General features: G+C 40.3%; 3 protein-coding genes and 2 long non-coding RNA genes across 7 annotated transcripts in view; 3 read left to right on the top strand and 2 right to left on the bottom strand.

Moving 5' to 3' along the window:
• The window catches only part of foxo3a (forkhead box O3A), an 11,421-nt gene extending 6,426 nt beyond the window's left edge, over positions 1–4,995 (top strand). Inside the window, exon 2 of the mRNA XM_007561798.2 lies at positions 2,711–4,995. Coding sequence (XP_007561860.1) covers positions 2,711–3,982 — 1,272 coding nt within the window. The 3' untranslated portion in view covers positions 3,983–4,995. The remainder of the gene's footprint in view (positions 1–2,710) is intronic.
• A 329-nt stretch (positions 4,996–5,324) lies between these two features.
• LOC107837289 (uncharacterized) lies at positions 5,325–8,545 on the bottom strand. The gene is made up of 3 exons (XR_001663304.1): positions 7,820–8,545; positions 6,576–6,668; positions 5,325–6,453 (listed from the first exon to the last, which is right to left on the bottom strand). It is a non-coding gene; the product is annotated as an uncharacterized LOC107837289 (long non-coding RNA).
• LOC107837290 (uncharacterized) lies at positions 6,665–10,545 on the top strand. Its single transcript, XR_001663305.1, has 2 exons — positions 6,665–6,750; positions 9,773–10,545. It is a non-coding gene; the product is annotated as an uncharacterized LOC107837290 (long non-coding RNA).
• zbtb24 (zinc finger and BTB domain containing 24) lies at positions 10,466–17,082 on the bottom strand. 2 transcript variants are annotated; one of them, XM_007561797.2, is made up of 7 exons: positions 16,913–17,082; positions 14,497–15,295; positions 14,229–14,396; positions 13,786–13,869; positions 13,615–13,698; positions 13,438–13,519; positions 10,466–12,709 (listed from the first exon to the last, which is right to left on the bottom strand). In XM_007561797.2, exons 2-7 carry the CDS (start codon positions 15,257–15,259, stop codon positions 11,851–11,853), a joined length of 2,040 nt encoding a protein of 679 aa, XP_007561859.1. In that variant the 5' UTR covers positions 15,260–15,295; positions 16,913–17,082; the 3' UTR covers positions 10,466–11,850. The 2 variants fall into 2 exon arrangements, with proteins under 2 accessions (XP_007561859.1, XP_016531744.1); XM_016676258.1 differs by lacking the exon at positions 16,913–17,082 and having other exon boundaries at positions 14,497–15,504.
• ddo (D-aspartate oxidase) overlaps positions 12,737–17,235 on the top strand; it is a 16,392-nt gene continuing 11,893 nt past the window's right edge. Inside the window, exons 1-2 of one of the 2 annotated variants that reach the window (XM_016676263.1) lie at positions 15,498–15,509; positions 15,966–16,541. The gene's annotated coding sequence lies outside the window, so the exon portion shown is untranslated. Of the gene's footprint in view, positions 12,795–15,497; positions 15,510–15,965; positions 16,542–17,235 lie in introns of those variants that run through there. The other variant, XM_007561795.2, reaches the window with a different exon arrangement.

The raw sequence follows: 17,235 nt of genomic DNA, 5'->3' as shown, positions 1-17,235 counted from the left end.
AAATTCAAGTGGAATTACCCTTTAGCCATTTGTCAAATGGGAAGCTGCAACTGGAAGCCAACTTCAACTTGGTACTATACAGTATGTTTATGCTTAATGTCTCGCAGATTACAGTAAACTGTCAAAAAAAAACATGTATGGTGTTTACACATATTGTATCCCAAGCATTTTTCTAGATAAAGTTTTCTTTAAAGAAAATCACCAGTCACGGGTGACCAACCTAGACATGCTAGTCGTTTGCCTATCCAAGGGTAAATAATGCTAGCCACATAGCAACGAGGTATTTCAGCTTCCAACAAATAACCAAGTGCCTTTCCACAGAGAAATTGAACCACGAATAGGCAGGAGTCCACTGTATATCAAAGTATAACAAAGTTTATAAACGTAAAAGTTTCAAAACTGTTAAAAAGCCTGATTAATTATCAGCTGGTAAAAGGGATATTTTCCACAATAAGCAGCGTCCCTAAAAAAATAAAATTCAAGTTTTAGTAGCACTTATTTTTGTTGAAGCCTGTGCATCAAAATCAAAATAATGAATAAATGTTCTAACATTATAATAACTGTAATAAATAATTAATAAATAATCTAATCATTTTAGCTACTGGAATAATTCTTTTGTTTTAGAATGAAAGCAGTCACAATTTTTATTTTTAAATATTTGTGTTTATACATTGATACCAGTGTTGTATTAAGTTCTGAACTACCTCTTTTAATAGATGTAAAAGTTGATCTGATTTCTTTTAATAACTCTAACAGGATTGAATGAACGACTCCTAAACGAACTCTACATGACCCAAAAACCCCAACCCTTCTTTGGTAAATAAGTACCTTTTTTAAAAAAAAAGTTTTTATGTTCCATTTTCTTTGTGCCAGAATTGTTTAGATTCAGTGCTTTAACCTTTGTTTGTGGTTGTACATCTGCCTGTTGTAATACAATGCAGTCCAATTCGGCATCACCACAAATTGCAGCCTAGTAAAAGACCGCAGAGCAGAATCACTACCACCTCTGTCAAAACTGGACGTAAAAGTTCATTTATTTACTGCCATTCTGCTGTACTGGATTACAGTAAACTGAACATAGGACGTGGTTTTATTCTGCTGTCAACTTGCAACTTACAAAATGAGCAACATGTCGGGATGTTTCTTCTGAGGCTTCTTTGTGACGATTGTGAAACTTTTAAATGGTTTGGTTTGAAAAAACAAAGCAAAATAAAAAACTGTTCTTTGTGTAGGATTAGATACTTGTGAACTTGAAATCGAGCGTCTGTTTTGGCCACGTTAGTCCCAGCTGACTTTTTAAATTTTTTACAGGTTCCCTGTAACTGATCTGTTACCAAATTTGATATGGAGAAAATGGCTCACTTTTCAGGGTGGCCCCGTCTACTGGGCAGCAAGACTGCTAAAGTTTGCCCTTCAAGCAAATTATCTATTAGTTTTGTACAAGATTACATTGTAGTTAATGGTACGGCTCCTCTGTGTTGTGCTAATCTCAATGAACTGCGAATACAATTTCCTCATCACATTTCCAGGTGTTTTCATCCTGCCACATCTTGAAAAGATCTAACCTTGTGCTGCACGTCCATGTTACAGATGTGCAGCTTTGTACAACACTAATAAAGACGAGCAGAGCCTGTTCTGTCGTCAAGAAATAAAACTTGTGATTTTAATGTTGCAATCGAATCATAATGGGATTGTTTCAGACTGGACTGTGGCCTGCAGAGATCTCTGCAGAGTCTCTGGTTTCTGTGAGATGTGACTGGGCTGGGTGTGCAGGTTCCAACTGTTTAATTTTGTACATGCTTGGGAAGATCTCCAGAGAAATCCTGCAGACCTTTCCGAGCAGCCAGAAATAGGACAGAGTGAGAGGTGCAAAGCAGTCTGTTGGACTGCAGTATTCATGCAGCTTGCATACACACAGATGAAACCCACACATCCAGCTTTGAAGGGTTTGCATCGCTTGTTTATTCTCATTTCACGGCGTCTGATCTATGACCATATGTGTTCACGTTATTCGGTTGACGTGTTTCTGATCATTTTAACAGCTCTGTATAAGGTTGACTAAATTCTGGACATGGAATTTATTGCAATAACAATCTTGCTTTTTGTTTTTTCTCTGATAGTGCATAAGGGAAATATAGAACAATGTGGTGGATGTTCATATGTCTACTCCTTATCCTGTACCAACTTCATTTCATTTGCATTTCACTCTTATTCCTGGATTAATTGGTTGGATCAAGCTGGAAAATTTTGAGACAAAATAGGGGGAAAAAGATTGTCAAAATGATAGTTTACTGAAAAGTTTAAGTTCCAGAAATGCTGAATGCTGCAATTCTCACAACGGTATTGCACAAAGCGGTTAAGTGGAAGCAAAATTATGCGTGGTTTTCAACATTTTCTACACCTAAAAGTCTGACATGGATTTGTACTCTGCTACCCCTAAATAAAGGTGTAACCAATTCCGTTCAGGAGTCATCTAAAGGGTAAATACAGTTAGTTTAAAGGGACACATCTTAGCTGTTTGGTGAAGGCTTTAGAGGTTTGTTAGAGATGATTGGTGAATAAAAGACAGGAGCACAGCCATACACTTACCTAAAAAAGAATCCACAAATGCTTCTTATCACAATCTTACCACAAAATAATGTGAGATAACTTTAGGTCCATATTGTCCACTCCTACCTTACACCATGTGTTTTGTTCCGTTTTTTTTCAGAATTCCATTCGACACAATCTCTCCCTCCACAGCCGGTTTGTGAAAGTCCAGAATGAAGGGACAGGGAAGAGCTCTTGGTGGATAGTCAACCCGGAAGGCGGTAAAGGAGGCAAAGCTCCCCGTCGCCGTGCCGTGTCGATGGATAACAGCAAGTACATCAAGGGAGCCCGAGGACGGGCCACCAAGAAGAAAGCCTCTCTGCAAGCTGCGCAGGACGGCAGCTCTGAGAGTTCCTCCAGCCTCTCCAAATGGACAGGGAGTCCAACGTCCCGCAGCAGCGACGAGCTGGACGCCTGGACAGACTTCCGCTCCCGGACCAACTCCAATGCCAGCACGCTCAGCGGCCGCTTGTCCCCAATCCTGGCCAACCTAGAGCTGGACGAGGTCCCTGACGATGACTCCCCTCTATCCCCCATGCTGTACTCCAGCCCCAGCAGCATGTCCCCATCCACAGGACCCACGGGACTCCCTGACCTGGCTGGTACGATGAACCTGAACGATGGGCTGTCGGACAACTTGATGGACAACCTTTTGGACAACATCAGCCTCACTGCAACCCAGCAGCCTCCTCCTGGAGAGGAAGATCCCGGAGCCATCAGCCAGGGAGGCTCTGTGTTTACCTTCAGCTGCACCGGCAGTCCTTCTGGAGGCTACGGGTCAAACCCTCTCTTCAGTCCCACGTCCATCACAAGCCTGCGGCAGTCACCTATGCAGACCATCCAGGAGAACAAGCAGACCACCTTCACTTCCATCTCGCACTTTAGTGATCACCAGGACCTGCTGAGCCTGGACTCCCCCAGCCACAACAACGTCCTGCTCACCCAGTCTGACCCCCTGATGTCGCAGGCCAGCACCGCCATTGCCCTGCAGAACTCTCGCCGAAACGCTATGCTGCTCCGCAAGGACCCCATGATGGCTAATCTCAGCGGAGTGGGCCAAAGCGCTTCAGTGCCTGGTTGGCAAGCTGGCTTGCCGACCCCCGACAACGATGGAGGCGGCCACGCCAACAGCAAGCCGCCACACCTGAAGTCTCCCGGCAAGAACGCCACGATGCAGGACCGCTTCCCCGGTGATCTGGACCTGGACGTGTTCAACGACAGTCTGGAGTACGACATGGACTCAATCATCCGCAACGAACTGATGGAAGCAGACTGCCTGGATCTGAGCTTCGACGTCCGCCTCGACTCCACCTCCACCCAGAATGGCAACAGAAACTCGGGAAGTTTCTCCGGCGCAAAACAGACCTCCCCTCAGAACTGGGTGCCGAGCTGAGGAGCAGCACCTCAAAGTGTAAATTTGGGTTCACTGTTCTGCATTGAGCACCTAGCGGGGAAAAAGTGTATTTATGTAATATTTTCTTCCAATGTTTTTAATGTGAGGCATTTAGTGCGGTACTGTATTTCAAGTGTCTGAGACACACATAGCGGTATGACGGCGTACTACGGCCATTGTGGATAGGGGTAAAAAAGAAGTAAATTTCTGCCAAATTGAGATTAATTTCGAAATTTAAGGAAAAAAAAACTTGGACATTTCTGAGTTTGAAAAGTCAAAAATTTGCTAAAAGAAATCTCAAATTTTGAGGTTAATATCTGATACCTTCTAGAAAAAAATTTGAAATTTCAGAGCTTCAAAAGTCGAAAAATTTCCAAGTTTTTTCCTAGAAAATTCCTGAGATTTATCTAAAATTTCAGAGTTTCTTCTCTTGGAAATCTTCAACTTTTGGATCTCAGGAATTTTCTTAATTTTTTATTTTTTTTTGGCAGAAATTTACTCCTTTTTTTCCCCGTCCGTACAATGGCCTTTACACGCCATTGTACAGCAGCGTCCTTGAGGCAAAGAAAAAAAAAAAAGATTATTGCCAGGATGCCGGGAGAAACGGCGCTGATGTAAATCTTTCCGGAAAGCATCAACTCATGTTAGTCTCAGGGAATCACTCGTATCACCAAGTGATAGGTGTAACCGAAGATGAATTGTGTTTTCCAACTGCTTTCTCTGCTCTTTCACCACCTTTCATACCTAGACCAACATTTTTTGCCAAACCAGCCGTCCGCCTCTTGCCAACGGCCTGTTTACAGGAAAAAAACAAACAAAGCTGCAGAGAATGTCCCATTATTCCGTTCAAGTGGAGGATACTCGATGAGCTTCGTTTCTGACACATTTCCCCAATGATGCACCGAGTCGAGCACTAAATATCAGTCTGTGAAGGGATAAGGTCTTATCAAGATGTGAACAGGTCTGCATTGTGTGGTTTTTGTACCTTTTTTTTTTTTTTTTTTTTTTTTTTTTTTTTTTTTTACAGCCAAACATTTTGCAAAGGTCTTGTGAGATTTCACACAGGTTTTGTCCTCTGGAAGAGGTTTATCACTGCAGCAGATCCCTGTCCAACGTTTTCCATTCTTGGAAGTGATCTTCTGTGTTTAGGACAGAAACTGAGGAAGNTCAAGTGGAGGATACTCGATGAGCTTCGTTTCTGACACATTTCCCCAATGATGCACCGAGTCGAGCACTAAATATCAGTCTGTGAAGGGATAAGGCCTTATTAAGATGTGAACCGGTCTGCATTGTGTGTTTTTTTATTCATTTTTTGGTTTTTTTTTTTTTTTTTTTTTTTTTTCCTAAAACCAAATTCTCCCGTGATTTTAGTGACGGTACTGTGAATTATTTTCCTCTGGAAGAGGTTTATCACTGCAGCAGATCCCTGTCCAACGTTTTCCATTCTTGGAAGTGATCCTCCCGTGTTTAGGACAGAAACTGAGGAAGGGGATTTTCCCACCATCTGCGTTAGCAAACCCATCCATTAGAATCAGCCCTTGGTCGCAACATGCCAGTGTTAATGTTGGAAGGAGTTCTTGGTGCTATTTTAATGAAGATAGCAGGGAGTGGCTGCAGATGGAGCAGCTGCTCGTTTTGTTATCAGCACTTCAGCAGGTGCTCTGGAAAATGGGTTCTACCCTGCAAGACAAGGGCGTGTATAGTTCTAGAGCCATCTTCTTTGCCAATAAGAGAGGGAACCACAGTATTTATCATATTGCCAAAATTCTTTCTGCATATAAATAAGTGGATATATGAGGAACTACAGTGAATAAAAAGTAAAAGTCTGTGTTCTTAAATAATTTTCAGCTTACTTTTTGTAGGAACCAGAGGCTAAAACTTCTTAAATGTGTTTTTTTTTGAGTTAAATTATTTGAAAGAAAATATTTACAATGTTTTCCAAAAGCATTGATATCTCTTGAATGCATTTGTCATAGTTTGTCCTGTTCTAACCACAATCTAAGCATTACATTCAATATTAAAGAAGATGGTTTGGTCTGATTAAAAACCAAAAATTTGAACTTCGTGGTCTAAATACTAGTAATCCTGAACGAGTTAACTTTCTAACTCGCAATGTCCTACACTGTGGTGGTCTATCATGAAAAAAAATACACAGGAATTTGTGGTAACATGACAAAATATGAACGGATTCAAGAGATGTGAATACTTTTTTCAGGTCGGGTATTGTTTTATTTCCTTCTGCAAATATAGTTAAGTGTATATCAAAACACTACTTTCCAAACCAGCCTTCATTTTGTTGTAGATGAGATGCAAAGGTTTGGCTGAATCTGTTCATTAGCTGAACATTAAAATCCAAACAAAAATAAAAAAAAAATCTGTGAAACTATTCTCAAGATGTTTTCTTCTGGGTGAATGAAAATATAATGGCGATTCTAAGTGATTTCACTGCCTACATGATTTTTCTCTTGGTCCTACAAAAAAAAGGAAAGAGGAGAAGGGGAAAAAAAGGCAGATGTAATTCTTTCCAGTTTTTTTTTAAAGAAAGTATGTGTAAATAAATGTCAAGAACCACTGAAAATCAGGATGTTTGTACCTTTCTTTTCCTTCGGTTTCCTGTAAAGGTATTGCACAGCTGCTGACTTCACTCTGCAGGGCACGGCGAAGGTGAATTGCTATTGGGTAGGACCTGCATGAGCCAAGAACCAATCACACGCTGTATCCAGGAGGAATGAAGCTGCTCAGATCAAGATGAGGTGTTGCTGAGGAAGGTGCGCCTCAGCAGCTGATGTCACGTTTTTACATTACATATGGCAAATTGTTGTGTTTTCTGGTTGGTGACTAAAAGGCCTCAGTAGAATGCTCCAAAGATGACTAGTGAAAAAACAGAGCCCCCTACTGGTCACTTACAGGTACTGAGTATGTGTGAAGGGCAGAGAGAACAGAAAAGGACGAGGTCTTCACAAGTCAGCAGTGACGCAGAGGGAAAAACAATGAAGTATATTGTTTTTAAATAATCACAAATTACATTAAATTGGTTCTTTAAGAACAGAGCCATTGTTAGAAGACAATATTTTGCTGAAAATGTGCCATATAAATAAAATTACCTTGTCTTATGAATTTCAGTTTCATAAGACAACGTTCTTTCAAACAAACCGTATGAAAGAACGTTAACAAATTAGGCTAAATGTAAGCAAAAAATGTTCGTCATTAAGACAACAATAATGAAGAAATGGTAAAGTCTTTTATATCTATTATAACGCTGTTTCCCTGACAACATGAGATTTTCCGTTAATTAGCATCGCCTGTTTCAGGGTTATGAAGCTCTGCTAGCTAGCAGCGTTAGTAGCACTGTGGCAAAACTAGCTAAAGCTAAATTCAAACTTTCATTGTAGTTTCCACGCAGAAACTTTATTAGCTAGAGGTTTTTAGTCGTAAATTTACTACGGTGATATTACTCATTCACAATACAACCCAGCTAAACATATGAGGCAGCCAGTTCTCAGGTGGACAACACACATGAACCAACATGTTCAATTAGCTACCAAGATAAAGTAGTTAACTTTAAAATGTAATTATTACTAAACATTACAATGTTACAATTACCCTAACAACTAATGTGCATAATTAAAATTTACCAAATTTTAATGGCTAAATATTAAAATTCTCTAGAATTCATTTGAGAATAAATTGTCCATGTTGGGGATGTCCCACGTACTTGCTGACTTTATCGCTTAAATAGTGCCATGATGACATTTTGAAGACGTTCAATTATTTCTTTTCGGCATCTTTTACTTCTTAAAATATCTTTATTAACTTCTAATTAAATATGTGAGTTACCTGAAGCACGAACCCTTCACATCCTTCAGTGCATGCCTCTGTTTGAGCGCTGCTTATGGCTGTATCCGCAGCTCCTGGAAGATGCCCTGAACATTGGAAGAGGGGCGGAGCCTCACTGTCTCCATGGTAACAAAGATGACCTTGACCAGGACGTTAAATCTAATGAACTCAATTACGGCAGCTGAAATTTAATGGCTGCCCAGGCGAAAAGGACATGCGTGTTTTTATGTAAATTAGATAATACACGATTCCAACGGAGCTCTGATCACGCGTTGTGCATGTTTTACATGTAATCACAGCTGCTGTAATATTGAGTAGAGAAGAAGAAAAAAGAGGTAATGCTTTTCATCAAGACACAATCAGGATTCAGTTTGAGGTGAAGCCAATGAATCAGCATGATGTGTGTAAAAAGAGCTCATTATGCTGAGTTTACTGCTCCCAGAGGACCATCAGCATCACCATCAGCAACGGTTTTTAAAGGTGTGGCTAGAGATTTAAGCCGCCAGTAATCAGGGGGTGGCATATTAAAAAGCAAAAACTGTAATAAAATTCAAGAATACAAGGTTGGGGCACGGGAGTCCAAAAGTGATGCACTGTATGGGACAAAAACAGTGGAATAAATATAAAGAAATAAAATTAAAATAGTCAGAAAAATGCTGCACAAAAGCAATATGCTGATACTGAAACATGGTGGTGGCTTCAGAATGCTCTGGGGTTACTTTGCTTCAAATGTGAACATGGCTTTGATTAAAATGGTTTAAAACAACTATTTCAAATCTCTATCACTTTTTGACTTTGAGTAAGCTAAAAAAATATGGAGGAGGGATTGTATACTTATATTAAAATCCACATGAGAAAATAAACATTTTGGACAAGAACATTTAGACTAGATGTGCTCATGGTCTTGTCATTCTGGAGAATTTTTGGAATTGGTTAGTATTTCTAAGATGCTAAAAACTGAAGAAAACTGAATGCTAAAACTGAAACAAAAGTTTCACAAATCATTCGTTGAAAGGGTTTGAACAGAATGAATAGTAACTGAGGAGGCAATGAGTTCAAACTCCTAGTTTGTGTGGAAAAATTCATTGCGATTCCAATTTTTCTTTGAAATTGAGAAATCCTTTTCTTTATGTTATAAATATTCATTAAAATGCGACACATTTGATTATCAAAATAAAGACAAATACTGTAGCAATAACAAAGACTGATATGGAGGATTTTCTTCTTAAAGTTCTAAATGCTGAACAGAAATGGAAAAAGGTTTCGATTTATTGTTAGTTTGACCATAGTACAGGGGAAATAAATTGCTGCACTACTCTTCCCAGCCACCAGAGGCTGAAGTGGTGAGTCTTTCTCATTAGGACCAAACACCTGAAGAACCATGTTTCACTGTGATTACAACTGCGGGCCTTTTGTTGTTAGTCTCTACCAGCTTTGCACATCTGGACACAAACTCAGTCAGATTAGATGCAGAGTGTCTGTGAACACTAAAACTCTTGCCACAGATTCTCAACTGGATTCATATCCATTTATCCAGGGAGTGGGAGTTGTGTGGAGCAAAATGGATAAATTTTCAAGAGGACAGAAAGGCAACGGTAGCTCAAGTTAACTCCTCGTTATAACCGAGGAATGCAGAATACCATCTCCGAATGAAATAAATAAAGTAAATGAAATAAATAAGAATAAGGGAGGGGACTGCTCAAAAATCTTTAACTCATGGAGAAAATTGTTTAAATATATTCAACCAAATATGAGTGGGAGTTTTTAGGCTTTAGTTAGAGCCTTGAGCGTACTTCAAAAACTCAGAATCTCAACCTAACGTTCTGAGCTTTTCCCGTTGAAGAGAGGCGATAATGAAGCTCTCAATATCATCCAGATACCTTGAAGATTTTTTTTCTAACTTCAACTTGTGCTCTGCAGTAAACCTCCTTGCCTGTTCTATTTCTGTCCCAGGTCTGCTCAGGACCTTTTGGCAGCGCCAGCAGTCGACCCTGGACGTTGGCAGCAAAACAAACTCAACACTTCATGAGTTTTCAGCACTGCCAAGAACCCAGGGAGCAGAAACAGCAAGCGGTGGGTTACATCCCAGAACAGAAAGACAGAATGAACTCTTGGCAAAGTGTGTCCTTAAAGATTTAGTCTGTTTTGGTTTCCAAATGATGATCTCATTTATTAAGGGGTGAAAAAACCCTATTAAGGAACTCCATAATCTAAAAGCTGTTTGTGACACCTTTGGTAGCTACAACTGCTCTTTTCTTTTACTTCAGAGGAATTGTGGTCTGTTATCCTTTATACAATGATTTTATTTGAAATGCATTGGTTGGTTTTTGAACATGAACAGCCCGTTTAAAGTTATTCTACAACATCCTAATCAGATTAAATTCCAGACTCCAAAATCTCCATTTGCCACTCAGAGATGGACTTACTAGTGCGCTTTGGATGATTGCCCTGTTTCCTGACCCAAACGCCCTTGAGCTGAAGGGCACACCACAAACTGATGGCTGTGAAATATACACATACCCTCATGACTTACAGTTGTAATTGCAACAAAAGCTGCTTCTAAAAAGTTTTTAACTCAGACAGGAAAAATACAAATGCACACCACACTTTTCAGAATTTTATTGGTAAAAAAAAATTCTCTTTCACTTTACAATTATGCACCACTTTTGCTTGGTCAATCACATAGAACCCAATAAATACAATGATGATCGTGGTTATAATGTAAAGAAAAAGAAAAAAAAAGACAGAAAAAGGTAATGAATTATTTTGTAAGGCACTGTACAAAGATTTTATTTTCATTGTTCATTTTCAGGCTACGTCTTTCATTCTATATATATTTGCTTCTATACATTTTAATATAAACATTTAAATGTTTATATTTATTAATTTACGGCATCATTATTTTCTTGTAAAGACTTTTGTGTTGTCTTTCAAATCACATCCAATTATTTCTTACAAATAAACATTTTTCCATACAAGATTTAAGCTCTCTGAGTTCTACCATTGTATTGTTTAGTTTATCTGTTACAACTGAGAAAATGACAGCGTCTGCATATAAAGAGCAAACAAAGAACAAGCCCTTAGTAGTGTATCCACATGAGAACAAAATACAGCCCTTTAACTTTTAAAACATCTGCTAATCACAACTTTAAAGAAAAAAAAGAACATATTTAGAGTCATTAGCCAAATTGATCATTTCAGTTTCTACCCAAAATCTGACTGTTGGGGAAGTAGGTCAAATGATACAAAGCTTATTAATAACACGGGGTTTCTGCAGGTTTCACCAACTCAAATGTAAGACTTTTAAAGACATTTTTTAAACTATTATGAATAGAACATAAGACTTGATCCAAGACTGAAATGTTCAAAATTAAATCACAAATAAATAAACAATATCGGTTAGGAACGGAAGTGAGCCAGTGGCTAAGATGAACATCGTCCAGATAAATTAGCACTTCCCCATGATAGATGCTTAAAACCTAGACAGTTCCTGGCTACCGAGCCCCCTTGCTCGCTAGCCAGGTACTACAGCTAGCTAGCTAGCAAGGTAGTAGCTAGCAAGGGTATATTAGCAGCTAGCCTGAGTCACGCAATGAAAATGTCTACAAGACTCAGTTTTACACAACAATAAAGTACTGGAAGAAAAAAATAAATTCCATGGTATATATGAGATAAATTGTTTTGCCACCACAAAATTTAAGATGTGATGAATGTATTTCATCATAGTTTATTGTTTTTCAATAAATTTAAGAACATTTTAAGGCCTTAATTTTAGACACATCAATTTAAGGGTGTTTAAAGGTGCGGAGACACCTTTTGGTAATCTTCTCATTAATTGAGATTAGGTGTCTCCATTCTTTTAGTGTAATCTTAACATTTAAGAAGGTCTTCGCATTATTATTATCGATGAGCTAAACAGGTAAAATGTTCCAATTCGTTTTTGTTCTGAGCACTGGCCAACTTTCTGATCCGTCTCAAAATGTAAGACTTTTAAAGACATTTTTTAAAGCAGCATCGGTTTGTTAGCACCTTCACATCTTAGTTTGCAGAATGCATTCCTCTGAGCCGTCCTGGGGAAGGCCGGTGGTGTACAGGTACGACACGGTCCCAGCCTGGATCTGGAACGTCTGCCCCTGGATGTGGTGGCTGGAGATCTGCTCGCTGGTCTGGCTGATGGAGATCGGCTGGCTGACCTGGCTGCTGATGTGGATGGCCTGGCTGTGAACCTGCGAGCTCTCCTGCGCCACGGCCAGCTGCTGTTGCTGCTGCATCACCTGGAGGGGCCGCGCTATCTGCAGAGGATGCGGCGGGCCGTGGTGGGCCTGCAGCTGGTCCATGGCTTCTTTAGTCAGGGTGATGACGTGCATCTGCTCCGGCTGGTGGCTCTCCAACATGCCGATGGAGTGAACCTGTGGGGCGTGGGCCGCGGCGTCTCCCTGAGCGACCAGCGCCAGGTTCTGGATCGGCCCCGCCGGCTGGGCCAGGAGGGTGACCCTGGAGTGGGCCGACTGCGTCGTCTCTCCGTCAGCGGCGACCAGGCTGATCTCCTGATCCTGACCCGGAACAAAGTTGATGTTGTTCACCCCGCCAGCCACCACCAGCTGGATCTCCTGCTCAGAGCTGAGCGCCGGCTGGTACGGCTGCAGATGGAGGACGTTGCGCGGCTCCTCTGGCGGAGCGGCTGGCGAGGCCTCGGTCGCTGTGGCGGCGGGTCTCTCCTTGTTGTGAGACTTTGTGTGCGTTTTCAGGTTGTCTGGCCGGGTAAAGGACAGGCCACAGAAGGAGCAGGTGAAGGGTTTCTTCCCAGAGTGGGAGGCGATGTGGCGCCGCCTGGCGCTGGGGTCTGAGAAAGACTTCTCACAGATGCTACATTTATACGGCTTCTCACCTCTGAACAGGAACGTAACAGAAAGGCTTTAATCAACATGAAGCACTGATTGTTTATGACAACATTACGGCTGGTGTAATATTAGAGGTAGGTGATATGAACTAAAAGTTTTATCACAATATTTTACAGTACTACTCTGATAATGATAAAAAGTGATGATAAGAACTATTAATTAGGTTTTTTGGTAACATTTTATTTGAAGGGGTGACATGAACATAAAGGAGGCTTCATGAATGTTTATGTATGTTGTCATGAAAGGTGATTTGGTAAATAATGACACTTTTAACGCAAAGTCTCATTAAAAGTTGGATTAAAAGTCCTTTAAAAGTGTCATTGTTTACCGAGTGACACTTCATGACAATAGTCATAAACATTCATGAAGCCTCCTTCATGTTTATGACTATTCATACGATTTATTCTTTTATTTATCTATTTTATTTATCTATTATCACTGAGGGTACCACAGCAATTTCTTTATGTTCTGGAAACATAACGACAAATAAAAAGTCTTATGTCTTATATCAGATTTTTTACATTATCCTGATATAAAAACCCTTTCTACATCATTTCTACACTAAACCATAGAGGTAGCAGATGAACAGAACAATGCAGCTGAACAGTCGGGGCAAACAGGAGTTGTCACAGTCTGTGTTAATATAACTGGAGAGTGTAATCGTTGGATATCTGTGTACAGACCGTCAATAAATCAGTAGCAGCTTCCATCCCTCACCTGTGAATCATGATGTGTGTCTGCAGCGTGCTCTTGGCTGTGAAACATTTGCCACAGATTTCACAAGTGAAAGGCTTCTCACCTGTGGAAAACAAAGTTTCCGCACTCTGTGAAAACGTCGCTTGGTTTCTGGGCAGAAAGATGAAGAAATCGTTTGGAGTTTTTTTTTTTTTTTACCTGTGTGAGTTCTAAGGTGCTTCTTCAGCTGAGCTGCATCCATAAACTTGTGATGACACAGATCACATTCTGGTAACGATTTACCTTCAGATTAAAAATAAGGAGAAAATATAAAGTGATGTGAAAAGTAATAACACCAAGCATGAGGGTGCTTAGCGGAGGTTTTCTTACCTGTGTGAACTCTGTAGTGGCTTTTCAGTTGTTTCTTTTGAGTGAAGGTCTTTTCACATTTATCACAGTTGTAGGATTTCTCCCCTGTGGAAACAAGAAAATTGTTTAAAATGGGGAACAAAATGCCAACACTTTTATTGAACAAACAGTGGAGAAGATAGTAAAACTAATAATTTCAACAATAAGGACAGTTTTAAGGGGTTTTTTTAAAAAAAAAAAACATAAATTGGAATTTATTTCAATAAATCAAATTAAGATATTTATCATGATAAATGATAAACACTAAATGCCCACCCCGAGATGCAACTATTACAAAGTGGAAGTTGTTTTATATTTTTAAAAACCTTACTTTCAGAGTGTAGTTAACAGAAAACCATAAGGCTCGTAGTTTTTATAATGAGCTGAAACTCAGATGAAGCAGGAGCAAAGCGCTGTGGGTCTACCTTCGTGGAGGTTCATGTGCTCCTGCAGGGAGTGTTTGGTGGAAAGCGCTTTTGAGCAGATGCTGCAAACGAACGGCTTCTCCCCCGTGTGAATGCGTTGGTGAGCCAGCAAGGTGTGCTTCTGAGTGAAGCTCCTCCCACAGACGGAGCAGTGGAATGGTTTCTCTCCTGGATGGGGAGCGGGATGGGACAAAAACAGGAGAAAGTTCAGTGGGAGGAAACGTCAGGACTGTTGGTCACAGACTTGTTGAATGGAATCTGTAACGACCGGTGTGAGTTCTTTGGTGAATCTTTAAAAACAGATGGTGCTTGAAGACTTTCCCGCAGTCGTCGCATCGCGCCTCGGTGTTGGGGTACTTCCTCATGTAGCCCCTCCCCCCCAGCTCTTTGCTTCCTGTTCCGTCACCGCTGATCCTGTAGCCCTTGTATTTAACCGGCGTCCTTATCCTGCGTTTGCTTTGACGCCTCTGGCCAGGTCCGGTGTTGTGGTCTTCGGCAGGGTCACCGTCTGCAGCCTGGACATCGTCTGAGCCGTCACGGAGTCCACCTGCGCTTTTCTTGGGCCGCCCTCGTTTGCGTTTCGACGGGTCCGCTGCCTCGGTTCTGTCTGGCGTATTCTCATCCTTCGTGCCTGTGGAGTCTGTGAGTTCAGTGAGGACATGGACGAGCTCGCTGACCTTTACCCTCTGAGCTGTGGCCAGGAGCTGCTCCGTGGAGCTCTCCTCCACACACACCTGGGCGCTGTAGATGAACTCCAGCACCGCGCCGAACGTCTTCGCCGCCATGCCGTCCAGCCTGTAGGTGGACCGCGGGACCGGCTGCTCTGCGGTGAACATGAGGGAGAAGTACTCGCTGCTGGCTGCCAGCAGAGCCTTGTGAGCCTTGAAGTGCACGTCCTCCACCACTAGAGTTATGTCGCAAAGCAGGTCTTTCTTCCGTAGCTTGTCGAATTTGCTCAGAATACTCTGCTGATGTTCGTCAGAGCGCAGGGGGATGATGGAGGACGACGGAGCCATTTCTTTCAGAGACATCTTCTCCCTCAGAAGAAACTCGTTTAGCAAACAATCCTGTAGAACAATAGAGAATATTAGTAACATATATAATAGCGTGCATCTTCCTTTGTTACACTTTTTATAACTTCCCAATATGCAGGCTAGCTAGCTATGTTCTCAATTATATTTACTTAAGTAGTTCTTTGTAAAAAATTTACTTTACAAGAGTATTTTCACTACATTGTATTTTTTACTTGAGTAAGTTTACTATGAAGCTATTTTTACTTGAGTTTTCTAGATACTCTACCTATGAATGAAGAACAAGCTTCCTTTAACCAAAAATTCACCAAACAAATGTTTTTGTTAAAATTTCATATTAAAGGAAATTGATTTGGAAAAAAATAATCTGCTTGATTTATCTTTTGTTACTTTCTAATTATGTTATTTACATAACGTATTTTTTTTTATCTTTAAAATACCATAAAATACACATAACTATATTTTGGTCTCTCTGATGATGTAATGTTTAAATACTTAATGTTTGATGTTTTGCTCAATTATGAACAGCCTTTTTGCCAAATAAGTTATTACTTTTACTTGAGTAATTTTTTGAATAGCTACTTTGTTACCTTTACTTAAGCAAAATATGTTAAAGTAATGCTATTCTCACTTTAGTATTACTTCAGGCTACTCTACCCACCTGTGTAAAAACATTTTTTACTTGAGTAAGTTTACTATGAAGCAGATTCTTTAACAGCAAAGAATCTGTCCTTTTTCTAACACTTCAGATATAAATGTTCAATTTTATAATGTTCAAACATTGTAATAAGTCAACTTATAAGTTTTCTTGCAGTTCAGCTTATCTATATGTGAGACAACACGTTCTCCAGTTTTCTACATGAAGCACTTTGCTTTAAATGTCATAAATCTTGATGTCCAGTGTTAAAGAATCATGCTTTTTTTCCCCCCTTCATTTTAACATTTTTACTTTCTTCAGCTGTGTTTTCATATTTTAGTCAAACGTGTTTTCAGGTTTGATCAAACTGCAGGCTTCTTGACAGGCAGAAGAAGAAAAAAAGTAGTGTCAGCACATTTATCATAAATTATACGCAGATAATCAACACAAGATGTTAACGACCTCAGATCTGTTAGGTTATTTTAATATTCAAAACAGGATTTAGAAAATATTGAGAAAATTGCTCTGAAGTAGCCTCTGAGCTCTGTTGCCATGGTGATTTAACTAGCTTCAAATTTTCTCCTTCACCATACAGAAATTATCCTTGTTTCAGACCAACTTCTCTCAGTAGCAGACTCCTCTGAGGTTGGAACAACAAAGCCGAACTGATACATTTAGTCATTGCTTGGTTTCAATGCGTTTTGTATTATATTAGCAGCGTTCATATGGTGTATTAAATGTTTAAGAGATGAATTGAAGCCTTGACAGTTAGCAGTCAAGCTAGCCTTTTCAACCAATGCATCCCAGGCTGACACGAATGAAGCCGCAACCAGCTAACACAGTTGTGTGTTAGCTGGTTAGCTAACACATAGCTAACCAGCTGCTATAATGCTATCTATCGACTATAGATGGCATTATAGCAGCCATCTATAATGTATGGCTGCTAGCAACGCTTCATTCAGCAGGCTTCTGAGAGCAGCAATGTAACCAAAACTAGTGAGCTTTAAGGACCTTACCTTCGTTGAACTGAGTGTGTCAAAGCGACTCGTTTATCGCGAGATGTAAAGCGTGATCTGCGGTGCGCTGATCTACACATGCTCAGGATTGGCTTCGCACAAACGCTATGAATGGACAACAAAACGATGCATGACTTGTAGATCAACAGTAACGTTTGTCCGCAGCCTTAACTACAAACCAATGTATATGCTGGGCATAACCGCCTTTAGGACCTGTACGTTCGCGATTCCCGACCAAAGGACGGTCATTGGAAGATGGGAAAGTTTGCTGAAGTTTGCCTCGGATTCGCAGCTTCCGAGTCCATAAAAAAATAAAATAAAAT

This window comes from Poecilia formosa, unplaced genomic scaffold (assembly GCF_000485575.1).
Source record: "Poecilia formosa unplaced genomic scaffold, Poecilia_formosa-5.1.2 Scaffold131, whole genome shotgun sequence".
Taxonomy (NCBI): domain Eukaryota; kingdom Metazoa; phylum Chordata; class Actinopteri; order Cyprinodontiformes; family Poeciliidae; genus Poecilia; species Poecilia formosa.
Note: the sequence above shows the minus strand (reverse complement) of the source record. Positions and strands in the feature narration are given on the sequence as shown.